A 15,966-nucleotide genomic window follows, 5' to 3' on the forward strand; every position below is an offset into this window, starting at 1 on the left:
TTGAACTCAGCCATATCATAAGTTGCTGCAAAACACCTGAGGGTGAAGGTGCTATTACAACATACAAAATGTTTTTATATAAAATGCCTGTTTACCATATATTTATGAGCACCTTAAGAACAACTTAGTATGCCAGCCAGCAAAGGGCAGGCATAACAACATCAGACTTGCTTTTTCCTCTGAGAGAGGAGATGAAAAGCCTAAATCATCGGACCCGACTCTCAGCAGAGACTGATATGGTAGAACTCTCATCTGGACCATTCTTTTGCCTCCAGGAAGTGTATTTCTTAACAGTTTTAGGGCAACACTGTGTTGTGGATCTCTCCCAAGTGATCCAAAAACCAGGGTCAGGGGATGTTCAAAACCCTTGGATGTGATTAAATAATCAGTAATGGTAGGGTTTTCTTCCTCATGATTTGTGAGGGCAGCTGTGGGGCAAATAAGGCATCAGCACAGTAGTGTGGAAATCCACCCTGAGCGTATGTGTCATGACTGATATTCAACAGTGAACTCACCATCAGATGGCCTGCCTCACTGACAGGTCTCTCTTCACTGGTTGTATTCAGATTCCAGCCCTTTCTATGTGTGGTTTAATTGTCCTTATTATGGCCCCGAATGTTCACAAACATCAGGGCCAGAGTGTTTTAACTTTCCGTTTTCTCAGGAGAGAATATCAAAATAAATTCTTAGGAACAGAATTTCAATAATTTATGCCATGAGGACAGCAGTCATGATGTTATGATATGAGGAAGGTTATGGTAAAGCTTTCCTGTAGTTTCTTATCTCTATTACTGCCAGTAAAATAGATAGGCTCTGCCCAATTTGCTCTACCGTATTCATCAACCTGATTCCTCAAATGAGGTGTGTCCCCCCAGTCTACTCCAATCTCTGGTCATATTTCAAATAGTAGAGATTAGAGTCCATGGTTTCCAGTAACCACCACCTATGACATCTCTAACACCCATGTATAGTTAGGGGAATGTTGAAAGTAACTTTCACCTCTGATGTTCTCTAAATATGGTACAGTGCCATGGATTCCCAACTCTTGGACTGAGTTGTCCCTCTGGGACAGTAGGACATGGAGGAGAATCTTAAAGCAATAAGAAGCTTCTTAAGTGAAACTCTGTCACACAACACTGTCAAAATCAGGCATTCTCCATGGCATGACAATTTACCATCTCTTAAGATGGTTTATTAGCCCTGAATTAGCATCCCCAGCTGTCACAGCACACAGGAATCATCTGTCATTAGCTCTCACTTTGGTGTGTTTCCATTGACTCTCCTCTCACTATTAAGCTTCAAGCACATCTCTTTCTAGCATTTGGGCTGAAATGGAAGGGTCCGTGAGTAACTTCACAACATTCTTAAAAACCTGATGTTTTGTGTTGTTATTTGGTTGTGTGTTTATTTGATTAAGAACTTTATTTCTTTATCTAATGAATGAAGTGCTTCCCTTCCTGAACCATTTACAAGAGCCCTTCCCTTAGTAACAGATGTGCCATCTCAAAAGGTCTTCGTGATTGGCTGTACCTTAAGTGATTTGAATTTTTAATGTCAGACCTTCTCTTTTCTTCTAGTCTTGTCACTTCTACCCCAGTCTAAGGCTCTACTGCCCCCATCAAAACACCAAAGAAGAAAATGACCATAAATGGAGTCCTGGTGCTAGGATTTCTTATCGTGGCTTTCCTGATGTGTCCTCAGGAATCCGGGGCTATCAAAGGTAGGTGCTGAGAGAATCAAATCTAGGGATATGAGCTCTGAAAGCACTGGAGAGATGAACTGTAGACACTTGCAGGACAATCTTTGAAGTGAGCAAAATGATGACAGGTATTATGTTGCTATAAATCTGAAAGTATAGCAAATTGTAGTCTGGAGGAGTGCTGCCATTACCATTAATTGAAGTCAATCATATGTAGTTTTTAGAAGCAAAAACTGAGTTCTATATTGACTAATACCATTGACTTTGAAGTGTGCCAAATGTGAAGGAGGAGTAGGTTCTGAGAAGCATTAGTAAGCTGCTGTCTGGGCTTCAATGTCTCTTACTGGAAAAAATGAGTGCCATTACAAAATTCAACCTCACATACTTTTGTGGGGATTCAATGAGAAAACAATATGAGATGTTCTCAGCTCCTGTACTTACTGAATACATGCTGGTTAAATTTTGGCATGTGAATCTTATCAGCATATTTTGAGCACAGATATTATATTGATGACCACTAGAAAGGAACATTGCCCCAGAGCAACAATCTATCCCGGGAGAGGGAAGGCCAGGTACCTGATATGAATTGCAGTATATATGTGTATAGATATCAGAACATTTGTTTTCTAGGTAAAGTGAATACAATCTTGTATGTCAATTTTATATCCATTGACCGAAGAGAATTCAATATTTCATTTGATTCCAGAGTTCAGGACATAGCCTTTTAAAGAGTGTCTCCCTATTCTTAAAACTGCAATAGTCAGAGATTTACACAATTAAGGCTGAAGTCTATTCAATGCCTGGGAAAATACAGTGAGTGATCAATTCCTTTTTAGCAGCTGCTGGTGAATTTCCAAAGAGTGGATCACTTCACAGCTTGTCACATGGAGCTTAACAACAGCTTCACAAGACTGAGGGATATTCATCCCTCTTTCCCTTCAATCCACCCTCTCTAACTCTGCCCCTTTATTTCTGCCTTAGAACTCTGTTCAGCCTGGATGTCCTCCACCTGACCCTCATCTTCAGACTCATCCCTGCCCTCCACCACTCCTTCACTCTGTATGGTTCCACTCCGTATGGTTCCACTGCCCCTGCCAACATGTTTTTCTCACATACTGGATTCTTCTTACTCTCTTCCACCTGGTACCCACTCTGACACCCTTTCCTGCCTTTTCAGAGGAGCATGTGATCATCCAGGCCGAGTTCTATCTGAAGCCTGACTCATCAGGCGAGTTTATGTTTGACTTTGATGGTGATGAGATTTTCCACGTGGATATGGAAAAGAAGGAGACAGTGTGGCGGCTTGAAGAATTTGGACGTTTTGCCAGCTTTGAGGCCCAGGGTGCCTTGGCCAATATAGCTGTGGACAAAGCTAACCTGGACATCTTGATAAAGCGCTCCAACAACACCCCAAACACCAATGGTAACTTCTACACCGCTAGACATTGGAATCCTAATGTTGAAACAGATGCTTTGGCTTGTGTTACATTTTTGTGACTGACTTTCCCTCCCAGGGGCCTAGAGTCGCCATCAGCAAGCCCCTACCTCTCATGCCAAAGGCCCAAGAACAATGTATGAGTTTATTCCTTTCCTGAGGTGCTCACATCTTATCCTCACCACCCACAGTGACTCATACTGTGAGTCATTGCCCCAAATCTATGCCAGGAGAGACAGGAATAAAATTATACCCATTACTTAAAGTATCCCAATATATCTTATACCATAACATTGGTTCCAATTCATGGGGAGGAGTATCAGAGATAGGTATCTGAGACTGTGGCATAGATTCTCGGGACACATTTCCAATTGCTTTTTCAAAAGCTTCAGTGGGAGGGAGAGGGTATAGCCTAAGCAGGGAGGCCTAATTTCTGTCATGTGTCCCCAGAACCTCCTGAGGTGACTGTGCTCTCAAACAGCCCTGTGGAACTGGGAGAGCCCAACATCCTCATCTGTTTCATCGACAAGTTCTCCCCACCAGTGATCAATGTCACGTGGCTTCGAAATGGAAAGCCTGTCACCACAGGAGTGTCAGAGACCGTCTTCCTGCCCCGGGAAGACCACCTTTTCCGCAAGTTCCACTATCTCCCTTTCCTACCCTCGGCGGAGGATGTCTATGACTGCAAGGTGGAGCACTGGGGTTTGGATGAGCCTCTTCTCAAGCACTGGGGTATGGACCATCCGTCAATCGCCTTTCTTCTATGGTTTCTTCCCATGATGCTTTGTCTGGTGCTTTGAGACCCAGAGTACTGTAACTCATCCATAACCATTGCTACAAATCCTATTCCTTGTCTTATCCCATTATTCAGCTCCCACTTGTTAATCTGCATTCCCTTCATATATCATTCTGTCTTCCTCTTATTTAGGTGACTAGTAACTCTTCATTGACTAAATGTCTACATTTGCATGTAAGTGCTTTTCCAGACCATGATCATTGCTTCTGTACCATACTCTGTTTTATTTTCCCCAGAGTTTGATGCACCAACCCCCCTCCCAGAGACAACAGAGAATGTGGTGTGTGCCCTGGGCCTGGTCGTGGGTCTGGTGGGCATCATTGTTGGAACCATCTTCATCATCAAGGGCATGCGCAAGGTCAATGCTGGTGAACGCCGGGGGCCTCTGTGAGGCATCCACAGGTGGGTTTAATGTGGGCAGAGGAAGACATATATGGAGTTTTCCAAGGGTAGGAAACAGCATGGGAAAGAGGATTGTGATGCCTTTAAAGTGATAGGAAAGTCATGGCTCTTGCAAGGATATCTTTGCTAGGATAGAACCAGACATTGACATCATCTGGTATCCCAAAGCTTCAAGATCCCTTATTTCCTTCCGTACATGTGTACCTAGACCAAAACTTCAGTCTTGGAAATTACCTCCACTACCTAAGACCATTGTTTCACATCAGAGTATTGAATCCAAGTGTTCAAGGAAACATTTGGGCACTTCCTGGTTGGTATTTCCTGAGGCAGACCTTCGGTTAAGAAGGGTTTCCAGAGTTTGGCTCACTTGGGCTTAGGGCAGATTCAGTGCATGAAATGAAATTCTCTTGAAGGTCCATACCTATATTTGCTTCTCTAATCTGAAAAGTGATGTTGAAACTTCCAAGAGAAGGTAAGGCAGTGCTCTGCTCATTCATCCTTACTCAGAGTGTAGGGGATGCAGTTCATGTTGGAACAGTGGTATTTAGGTTGTGTTTACTGGACAGATGTGAGTGGAATGTTATGAGGCTTTTCCAAAACAAAGGATTAAGGGAGAAGAAAAAGGATCTGAAAAAAGAGCTTAAAATACTCCTCTTAATCTTTAGTAACCATGTATGTCTTTCTACAGGCAATGGCTTTTCCCAAAGAGAAGATCAATGAAGAAATTTGTGCCTTGAAAGCTGTATAAGCCTGGCAATATCCCAATTGCTCACCTCACTGAAGACAACTATTTTTCAGCATTTTCAGCCCTTTAGCTATTCCAAGAAGAATGATGCTTTCCTGATCTGTCCAGGCTCTGCTGTGGAGTTATTCCCTGTTTACTGCCCTTCTTGGGTCTATTTTTCTCCATTTTCTACCATCATTTGATCATCACCATGTGTTGCCTCTGGAATAGACCCCAGAGGATCCCTTCTCTGCCCGGAAACACTTTGAATGTTCAATTCAAACATCTCTTCACACTTATTGCTTGGGTTTCTCCCAACTGTGATTGTGTTTTTTTTAAACACAATAAACATTTGATGTTCTGAGGGAAAGTTTGGTGTGTAAGCCAGTTCTTCACAGAGACTAGAGAATATATATGATTCTTTCTTCCGAAATGCGTGAATGTTGAATGTCTGTGATAAGTTCTGTAAGTAATCAGAAATATCTAGGTTCATTAGGACCATGCCTCACTTGTAGCATGCATAAGCAATTCAGTTGCTGTGATCCAGTCCCCCTATGGAAAACCCTAGAGTAGAGTTCGTTGGGAGATCTCTACTTAGCAATGGTTTCAGGATCTGGTCTTGGTTCTTGAGTCTCCAACCCAATGATATATCTGGATCTTTGGTAGAATGAATGCAAAGTGTAGGGTTTAGCCTCAGATAATGAATAAGACTCATGATGGGGATCAGGTGGGAGTGGAGTAGGGGAGAGAAGAGTAGGAGTCATATACCTTACAGAATTTATGTATCAGTGACACTCATTCCAGGTTTAAGGAAAAATAGGATTGGAGATTGCATGTCAGCATTACCCATCTAATTAACATAATTATCATGTTTATAATCACCAGCAGTACATCAGATGGTCTCACGGCACTTGGAGAAGCAGAAATGGCATGAACGGTGAGGTGCAAACACCTTCCACGAACCTGATCTGATAACCTAAGAGTTTCACAGGGAAACAACAATAACTTCAGCCTGATGGTGACTGAGAGAGTCACTAATGCCAAATTTTTGGTCCATCTCTCATGCATGAAAGGATGACCAGAATGGGAGATGATTGGAGTAATTTTACTAGGAGGCTATTAGACAGAGATGGCTCCAACATCCTGGTAACTTACGTAAGCAAACTGAATCCTAAGCCAGACTCTATTCCTATAAGTGCACTTGTATCCCAGCCAAATTCACCAATAGCCACTGGGCTTTTCCAAGTCAGACTGAATAAGATACAGCGAATCAGGTAATTTCCATGTTTTGCTTCTGCATCTGCTCTATGAAAGCCTTTCTCCAGTTCCTGTCAGAGTTCCATCTCCAGAGTTCTTTCACCATTTTTGGTTGGCACTGCCAGATTTGAATCATGCTCTCGAACAAGCACTTGGAAGTTATCTCATGCCTCAGTTTATCTTTCAACACCCGATAGTAAGTTTCTAGTTGTGTAAGCTATTGACTCTTGGTTCCATCTCAGGTCGGGATCTCAGGGTCATGAGATGGAGCCCTCCCCAGGGCTCCACAATGGGTATGATGCCTTCTCCAATTCTCTCTCCCTCTCTCTCTTCCCTTTCCCGCTCCAGCACTCTCTCTCTCTCTCTCCCTCTCTCTCTCTCTCTCTCTCTCTCTCTCTTTCCCTGTAAATTAAAAAAAAAAATTGAAAATAGCAAGTTTCTTTAGTTATGGGTTATCAAATCAAAGCCTTGTGTTTAGAAAGTTGATAACAGGCATGGGTGTTTCTTTTACATATTCCTACTTTTTACTATAAAATAAACAGGTGTACAATAGAGAATACACTAAAACTCAGACACATGGAATAAAAAGAAAACATCTCAGTCATCTCATAAAGAAACACATATTTTGAATACTTTCCTTTTGAAGAGTAGTTTTAGCTTTACAGAATAATTGGGCAGAAAGTACAAAGTTCCTAATTTGCATGCCCTCCCCCCTCCCCCCTCCCCCCACCACATACAGTTTCTTGTATTAACATGAGTCATTAGTGTGGTACATTTGTTGCAATTGATGAGCCAACATTGATACAGTATTACTCACTGATGTCCATAGTTTAGATTAAGGTTCACTGTTGACATGATACAGGCCTCTGTTTGGCTTTTCCAGGATATCGTAGAATTGAAACCCTACAGTAAGAACTTTTTAGCCTAAGAGAATTCTTTCACTTAGCAATATGCATTTAAGGTTTCACTGTGTGTTTTCAAAGTTTAATAGCTTTTTTAAAAATTGCTAAATGGTACTTCCTTGTATAGTTTTTCCACAGTTTATCCATTCACCTCTCGGAGCTCATTTTGGTTGCTTCCAAGTTTCCAATTGTGAACACAGCTGCTATAATCATTCCTGTGCCAGTTTTTGTGTGGATATATGTTTTTAATCCCTTGAGAGAATGCCTATGAGTGTGATTGCAGGACTGCAAGGTAACAGCATGTTTAGCTTTGTAAGAAATCACCATGGTTCCTTCCAGAACAATGGTACCATTTTGCATTACCATCAACAAGGAATCAGATTCCTTACTGTACCACAGCCTGGCTGGCTAGCACTTGATGTTGTGAGGGTTCTCGATTTTAGCCAGAAGGCCACCTTTTAACAACTTCTTATTTTGAAATAATTAGGGTTTCACAGGAAGTTGAAAAGGCAACATAGACAGATTCTGTGTATCCTTTTGCCTAGTTTCCCCAAGTGATTACATATTAAATCCCTTAAATCACTGTAATACAATCTCAAACCAGGAACCATATCGGTAAAATGTGCATGTCCAGTCGTACGCCTATGTTTCATCCCATGTGTGCTTCTGTGTGACCGCCACCACCGGCAAGCACAGAATTATTCCAGTACCACAGAGATCACCCTCGTGCTGCCCTCTATATTCACAACCACTTCCCTTCAGACCCATCACTCCACCCTGACAGCCACTAATCTGTGCCCCGTCTCTGTAACTTGTCATTTTGAGGATGTTAGATGGATGGAATCATTCAGTAGAGGACTTTCTGAGACTGGCCTTTTTCACGGGCACAATGCCCTTGAGAGCCATCCAGGTTGTCAGGTGCTCCCACAGTTTGCTCGTTTTCATTGCTGACAGTGTTCCATTGTATGGACGCACCAGTTTGTTTAACTGTTCACCTACCGCAGGGCCTTTTGGTGGTTTCTAGTTTGGGGTTATAAAATGGAACTGCTGTGAACATTTGTGAACAGTTTTGGGTGAATGTAAGTTTTCATTTTCTGACATAAAGCCATGAAATGTGATTCCTGGGTGGGGACTTTTTATGTGTATGCGTAGTTTTTAGGAAACTGCCTAACTATCCCTCAGAGGAGGTTGTACCAGTTCACTTCCCCCATCAGTGCAGGAGACTTCCAGTTTCTCTGCATTCTTATCATTTGGCATAGATGCTATTTCATACGTAAACTATTTCAGTAGGTACATGATATCTCAGCATGTTCTTAATTTGCATTTTCCTCCTGGCTAGTGATGTTGAACATCATTCAATGAGCTTATTTTCTGTATGAATATTCTCTCTGATAAATGTCTCCTCATGTCTTTCATCCATTTTCTAATTAGAGCAGTTGTGTGTGTGTGTGTGTGTGTGTGTGTGTGCGTGTGTGTTTCTTTGCCTGTATGTTTATTTACTGTGGAGTCCTGAGAGTTCTTAATAGATTCTAGACACATGGTCTTTGTGGCATTTTGGATGTGAAATGTTTTCTTTTAGAAGCTAACCTTTTCTGTCTCTCAATAAGATATCTTATAGAATAGAAGTCTTTAATTTTGATAAAGCCCAATTCATCCATATTTTCCCTTTATGGATGATGCTTTGATGTCAAGTCTAAGAACTCTCCACCAAACTCAAAGGTTTTATCCCAAAGATTTCCTCCTGTTTTCCTCTGAACGTTGTACACTTTACATTTAAATTCATGATTTCATTGAGTGAAAAATTTAGAAAGTGTTAAGACTTGATCTAATGTTTTCCTTTTCCTTTTTTTCCCTTTTTCCTCCAATTTTGTTTGTTTTGTTTTTGTCAATGAATATCCATGTGTTTCAACTCCATTGTTTGAAAATACAATCCATCTTCCTCATAGCTGCATTGTACCTTTGTCAAAAATGAGTTGGGGGCACCTGGATGACTCAGTCTGTTAAGCATCTGACCCTTGATTTCTGCTCAGATCATGATTTCAGGGTTCATGAGTTCGAGCCTCACATTGGGGCCTGCTTGGTATTCTCTCTCTCTCTCTCTCTCTCTCTGCCCCTCCCCTACTCATGTTATCTCTCTCTCTCTCTCTCAAAATAAATAAATAAACATTAAAAAACAAATAATTAAAACATTTTAAAAATGAGTTAGTGTGGATCTCTTTCTGAATTCTCTACACTGTTCATCTCTGTGCCTGACCCTGCACAACCCCCATTAGCCCTGATCACCTGAGGTACAGAAAAGTCTTCAATTAGTGATCATTCAATTCTATTTTTTTCCTCAAATTTCATTTTATCTATCCTAACTTAATTGTTTTTTCATAAACATTTTAGAATAACTATCTACAACTAATGAAAATTTTGCTGAGATCTGGATATTGCATGAAACTGGGATATCAATTTGGGAGGAGAACTGACATCTTTACTATTCTCGGTTTTCAGCTGATGAACATGGTAAGTCTCTTCACTTAATTATATCTTTGATTTCTTTCCTCAGCATTTCTGTTAAGAGTTGTACATGTTCTCCTAGAGTTCTACTTCAGTGTTCCTGTTCTTTTCTTTTCTTTTGGTGAGTGACTGTAAATGGTGTTATACTTTTAATTTTTGTTTTTTTTTTTTTTTTACTTCATGGCTGTATGTAAAGATACAACTGAGTTTTTCTGTTGATCTTGAATCCTGTCGCCTTGATGAATTAATTCCCTTCTTAGTTCGGAGGTTTTTTTATGTTGGGAAAACACTTTGTTGGGATTTTTTATGGAGACTATCACAACAAATGAGCATAAAGATTGTTTTATTTCTTCCTTTCTGATGTGCCTGTCTTCTGAACACCTCTCATTCATCCTGTTGATGAAAGAGGGGTCCCCCTCCCTAAATAGCATGTGATAGCTGAACATATAACACTCAACATGGACAGATGAGATCGATAGCAAGTTACTACATATACTCACAGCCTGACACAGAAGGACACTTCATTCCATGTAGAGCCACACGAAGGTTGCATTCAGGAACAGAGTGAATCATCAGGACTGTGGCAGGCAGGCTTTGTAGTAACAAGAAGATGAGGTGCCCCCTGGTTCCCATAGGAGGATGCTTTTGTTTGAATAGTTCCAGGGGCAGACAGACAGGGAAAGGAAGCCTGTAGGTTAAGGATCGGGTGGAGAGCAGCTTTTCAGGCTGGTAAGTAGCTGATAGAAGTCCTTCCTTCTGGGCTGGGGAAAGATACCTGCTACAGGCAGGGGCACTCATGGTTATGCTTTTTGCAGCCCTTTTTGAGGCTTTGCAACAATAGTGAGTGCTTTCTGTCTTGGTGGTGGTGAGGACTAAAGGAGCATTCAAACAAAGGGTTTTGAGAGAAATCACACTTTGGTAAATGCTCCAGGGGACTGAATGCTCCTCAAGTTGAAAGTAGAAGTCCTCAGTGAAGGAAGTCAGAAGAAAGATTTTAAGAGGATTTTACTGAGGATGATTTTAAATGGCCACATGAGGACCCTTTAAACTACCTAATTAGTCTTTCTCTGTATGGCTTATTTCCCTTAGCATAACACTCTCCAGTTTCATCCACGTTGCTACAAAAGGCCGTATTTCATTCTTTCCAATTGCCAAGCAGTATTCCATTGTGTAATAAACCACCATTTCTTTATCCATTCATCAGTTGATGGACATTTAGGCTCTTTCCACAATTTGGCTATTGTTGAAAGCGCTGCTATAAACATAAGGGTACAAGTGCCCCTATGCATCAGCACTCCTGTATCCCTTGGGTAAATTCCTAGCAGTACTATTCCTGGCTCATAGGGTAGGTCTATTTTAATTGTTTGAGGAACCTCCACACTGTTTTCCAGAGCGGCTGCCACAGTTTGCATTCCCACCAACAGTGCTCTCTGTCTCACTCTGTCTCTTTCTGTCTCTCTCTGTTTCAAAATAAATAAATAAACTATATATTTTATATAATTATGATTGGCTCAATGTCAGAGTTTATCTTCTTAGGTGAGTCACATTCCTAATTGATACAGTACATGAACCTTGTTGACAATTTTAAATATCTAGAAGTGGTGTATATGATTGTAGTTTTCCTTCAGGTGAGTAATATGTTCAGTGTTATATTTATGACTTGAAAACTTAACAGCCATAGAATTAAACTGTATAGTCTATTATCATAGTGGGTAAAATCAATTCAATCTCATTTTAGGTCAAAAAGGGAGAAATTCATTAAGAAAGAAGAAGTAAAGAATAAAAAACATCAGAGATATTGTGTATGACATAAAATACACATGGTAGAACTCTCCAAACTTAAAAAGATGAGAAACCACAATGGATTTCAAAAATTAAGTCACATAAGGGCACCTGGGTGGCTCAGTCGGTTGGGCATCCAACTTTGGCTCAGGTCATGATCTCGTGGTTCCTGAGTTCAAGCCCCATGTTAGGCTCTGTGCTGACAGCTCAGAGCCTGGAGCCTGCTTCAGATTCTGTGTCTCCCTCTCTGTCTGACCCTCCCTGGCTCATGCTCTGTCTCTCTGTCTCTCTGTCTCTCTCTCTCTCTCTCTCTCTCTCTCTCAAATAAATAAACATTAACAAAATTAAAAAAAAATAAGTCATATATGCTCTATAATGTGATACAATGATATTCTCTTATTTTAAAAAAGAAAAAATAGGAATGACACATAAGACATAAAGTAAAGGAATACAAAAGCAATAAAAAATCAATTTTACCCAAACAGGAAATGTGACAAAAACGATAATGTATCTTAAAATGTACAATGTTGCTATAATAATATTGTTTAAAAATGTTGTCGTAGCCATGAAAATTAATGGTTTAGACAAAAATTTGCCAAAATACATATTAAAAACCCTCAGATATCTGGAAACACTTGGATCATAGGTTATGGCTGACTTTTAATTCTTCACTGAAATTTTCCTTATGTTCACAGGTTTCTGCCACAAACGGATGTTAGGTCAAATGTTAATATTTTCTTTTTAAAAAATTATACCCTCTATGATAAGTCAAAAGAACAGGAAAAACAAAAATTTAAAGAATAACATGATCGTATGGGTGCCTGGGTGGCTCACTGTGTTAAGCATCCGACTGTGGCTCTGATCTTGGTCTCACAGCTGGTGGGGTCCAGCCCCACGTCAGGCTCTGAGATATAGCTCAGAGCCTGGAGCCTTCCTCGGATTCTGTGTCTCCTCCTCTCCCTGCCCCTCCCCTGCTCATGCTCTGTCTCTCTCACTCTCAAAAATAAGTAAACATTAAAAAGAAAAAAAGAATAGAATGATTGCAAATAATTTAAATGGAAATTATAATGTAGAGTAATATAGCATATATGACATGTTTTCTATGGGCAGAGAAACAAATTGGTCCCCAAGTTCTCATAAAATACAATATGAAACATATATAAACCACAATAAAAAACTTAATATGTTCTAAAAGAGAATTTCTTACATGTTCTTCAAACATGATTTTAAACTGTACCAAGAGTGAATAACATCTACATAGAAGACAATATTTCCTGAAATTTGACTGGTTAGAGATTTAGCAAATAATTAAATGAACAGTGTTACATATAATTGTGTTTTACATTTCAATGTTTTTCTTTATTCACCAAAGCTGTAATGTAACTTTTTAAAACTGAAGGTGAAAACAATGAACTAATTATTCACCTCAAAGTTTAAAAAAAGACAATAAAGCCAACTCCATGAATTAGGGAGATTTGAATATTAAAGTTATAATGAAGACAAATCCATTGCGAAATAAAACACTTAAGATCATATAAAATTGTGTGCTTAAGAAGTGATATGACAGATACATGGAGATTTTAAGAATTTAGGAGAATATCAGGTAAAATATCACACCAAACAATTTCAAGTAATATGAATGATTTTGTGAGGAAATAAAAACTGCCTAAATTAATACAAGAAAATGACAGAAATAGAATAGAGATGCAAACACGAATTACATTTTTTCCATTTAAAATACCTCTAGGAAATGTATCAGACTCATATCAATTTTCTTTCTCTTGATTTTCAAAATAGAAATAATTCTTATACCATATCAGCTATCAGGTCTTCCAGAGCTTAGAACAGATGGACTTTATTTTATAAAACTAGGGAAGTACTCACACCAAATCACACTTCCCAGCGTACGTAACTAATACTCATCGGAGAGAGTTCCAGCTCACCAGGATCTGCCAGAAAGGAGTTTATTGCTTTTGTCTGGTTCCCCAGTGTTTGCAGCTGCTGCCAGTATCCACCCCTATCTTGCTCCACTCTGGTAGTCAGTGGGACTTCTGCTCATGGGTCCTACAGGACTGTAGCCAATGGAGAAAGAGTTCTTAGCCAGCTACCACGGTCAGGGCACAGCAAGAGGCAACTGATCAAGGAGTCCATCTATCTGCCCAGGGGACACTCCTTGATCATCTGGCTCTTTGTGGCCAGCGGCCTTGCATTTCTGGACTGTAACTATTGGAGAGAACATTCTTGGCAGACTAACATCCCCAGGGCACTATGCAGAGAGCAGGCTGAAACCCACCCACAGTCTTTCTATGAAAGGGGCCATTTGCTTGTCTTGGAACTTTGGTCTGGGAAACATGTTTGGCTGACATCTAGGAGCCTGTGGAGGTGCACTCAGGGGACAGAGGCCGGTGGGTGACATCGTTTCCCTCTCCCTCTGCCTCGCTCCAGGGACTCCTGCTCTTGTCCAGAAAGGAACTTGTACACTCAACTGGAATGACTTTTGGGACTGTCACCCAAGGGGACACAGCTAGTGGCCAGCAGCACTGACATTTGTTGTCCCCCAGCACTGTATGTATTTGTACACTTTGAAACCTGCTGCCTGACTATCTGGCTTCCAATCAGCCTGAATCTAGGTGCCAACTGACACCCTCCCTCTGGGGCATCCACAGGGCTTGCCATACCCTCAAATACCGGGAACCACTAAAATACAATCGGCTGCTTGGACAGTCACCAAAGTTTGAGAGACCATCAAATGCTAGTGCAGGTGTGAAGGAGAAGGTGTATCTACAAGGGGCCACTTCTGCCACCCTGGGTGAAGTGCCTGTTTTATCTGATGCAGAGAAACCAACAAAGAGAGCCAGGCAAAATGAAGAAACGGAATATGTTCCCAAGGAAAGAACAAGATAAAACAGCAAAAAATTCCTTAATGAAATGGAGATTTTTACCTTATCAAAGTTTCAAACACTGGTAATAAAGGTGCTCACCAAACTAGATGAAGAATAAGCACACAAAGAACTTCAACAAAGAGTTAGAAAATAAAAGAAAGTACCAAACAGAAGCATTTTGTACACAGCATGTTGCTTTTGGGGTCCATCCAAGTTTTTGCATCCATCGGTGGTTTGGTTTTTTTACTACTATTTCATGGGATGGGTATACCACCATTTGTTTAATCAGGACCTATTGAGCAAAATATACCTGTTTGTACTTTTCAACTATTACAAGAAAAGTTACTGTAAATATTTATGTAGAAGATTTTGGGTTTTGTATAAATGTAAATATTCACTTTTTTGAAATAAATGCCTATGACTACAGTCTCTGGATCATGTGGTAAGTACACATTTCAGTTTTTTCATTTTTGTTTGGTTTGGTTTTTTACATTTCCCCCAAGTTTTTATTTAAATTCCAGCTAGTTAACATACAGTGTGATATCAGTTTCAGGTGTACAATATAGTGGTTCAACACTTCGTTACAACACCCCGGGCTCATCACAAGTGCACTCCTTTAATCCCCATCACCAGTTTCGCCCATCCCCCTGCCCACCTCCCCCCTGCTAACCATCAGTTTGTTCCCTATAGTTATCAGTCTGTTTCTTGGTTTGCCTCTGTCTTTTTTGCCCTATGCCTGTATGTTTTCTTTCTTAAATTCCACATATGAGTAAAATCATATGGTATTTGTTTTTCTCTGACTGACTTAATTTCTTTAGCTGCATCCACATCATTGCAAATGACAAGATTTCATTCTTTATTATGGTGTGGAATATTTCATTGTATAAATATGCTACATCTTCTTTATCCATTCTTCAGCCTATGGACATTCAGGCTATTTTCATAATTTGGCGATGTAGATAACGCTGCTTACATAGGGGTGCATATATCCCTTTGAATTAGTAGTTTTGCATCCTTTGGATAAATACCTAGTCATTAAATTGCTGGATTGTAGGGTAGTTCTAATTTTAACTTTTTGAAGGACCTCAAAATGCTTTCCAGAGTGACTGGACAGTTTTCATTCCCACCAAAGTGCAAGAGGGTTCCCGTGTCTCCATTTCCTTCCCAATACCTGGTGTTTCTTCGGTTGTTGATTTTAGCCATTCTGACGGTGTGCAGTGATATTTCATTTGTATTACCCCGATGATGAGTGATGTTGAGCATCTTTTCATGTGTCAGTTGGCATGTGTATGTGTTTCTTTGGAAAAATGTCTGTTCATGTCTTCTGCCCATTTTTAATTGGATTTTTTGGTTTCGGGTGTTGAGTTTTGAAAGTGTTTATATATTTTGGATACTCACCCTTTAGCATGTAGGTCATTTGCAAATATCTTCTCTCGTTCTGTAGGCTGCTTTTAGTTTAGTTAAAAAGGCAACATTTCGTGTATAGTAAACAGCCCATCTATTTACAGAGTGGCTATACACTTTTGAATTCCTCCCAGCAACTTTTGAAAGGTCTAGTTTCCCCACGTCTTTGCCAGCACTTTGT

General features: G+C 40.2%; 1 protein-coding gene across 1 annotated transcript; it reads left to right on the plus strand.

Annotated features, from left to right (window-relative positions):
- The first annotated feature begins 1,620 nt into the window (after window positions 1-1,620).
- Window positions 1,621-5,145, plus strand: LOC101088996 (HLA class II histocompatibility antigen, DR alpha chain-like). Its single transcript, NM_001309051.1, is given in 5 exon segments — window positions 1,621-1,720; window positions 2,877-3,122; window positions 3,585-3,866; window positions 4,167-4,332; window positions 5,021-5,145. Coding segments are annotated over 4 exon segments (765 nt in total). The 5' UTR covers window positions 1,621-1,638; the 3' UTR covers window positions 4,322-4,332; window positions 5,021-5,145.
- Window positions 5,146-15,966: the final 10,821 nt, after the last annotated feature.

This window comes from Felis catus, chromosome B2 (genome assembly GCF_018350175.1).
Source record: "Felis catus isolate Fca126 chromosome B2, F.catus_Fca126_mat1.0, whole genome shotgun sequence".
NCBI classification, from domain to species: Eukaryota; Metazoa; Chordata; class Mammalia; order Carnivora; family Felidae; genus Felis; species Felis catus.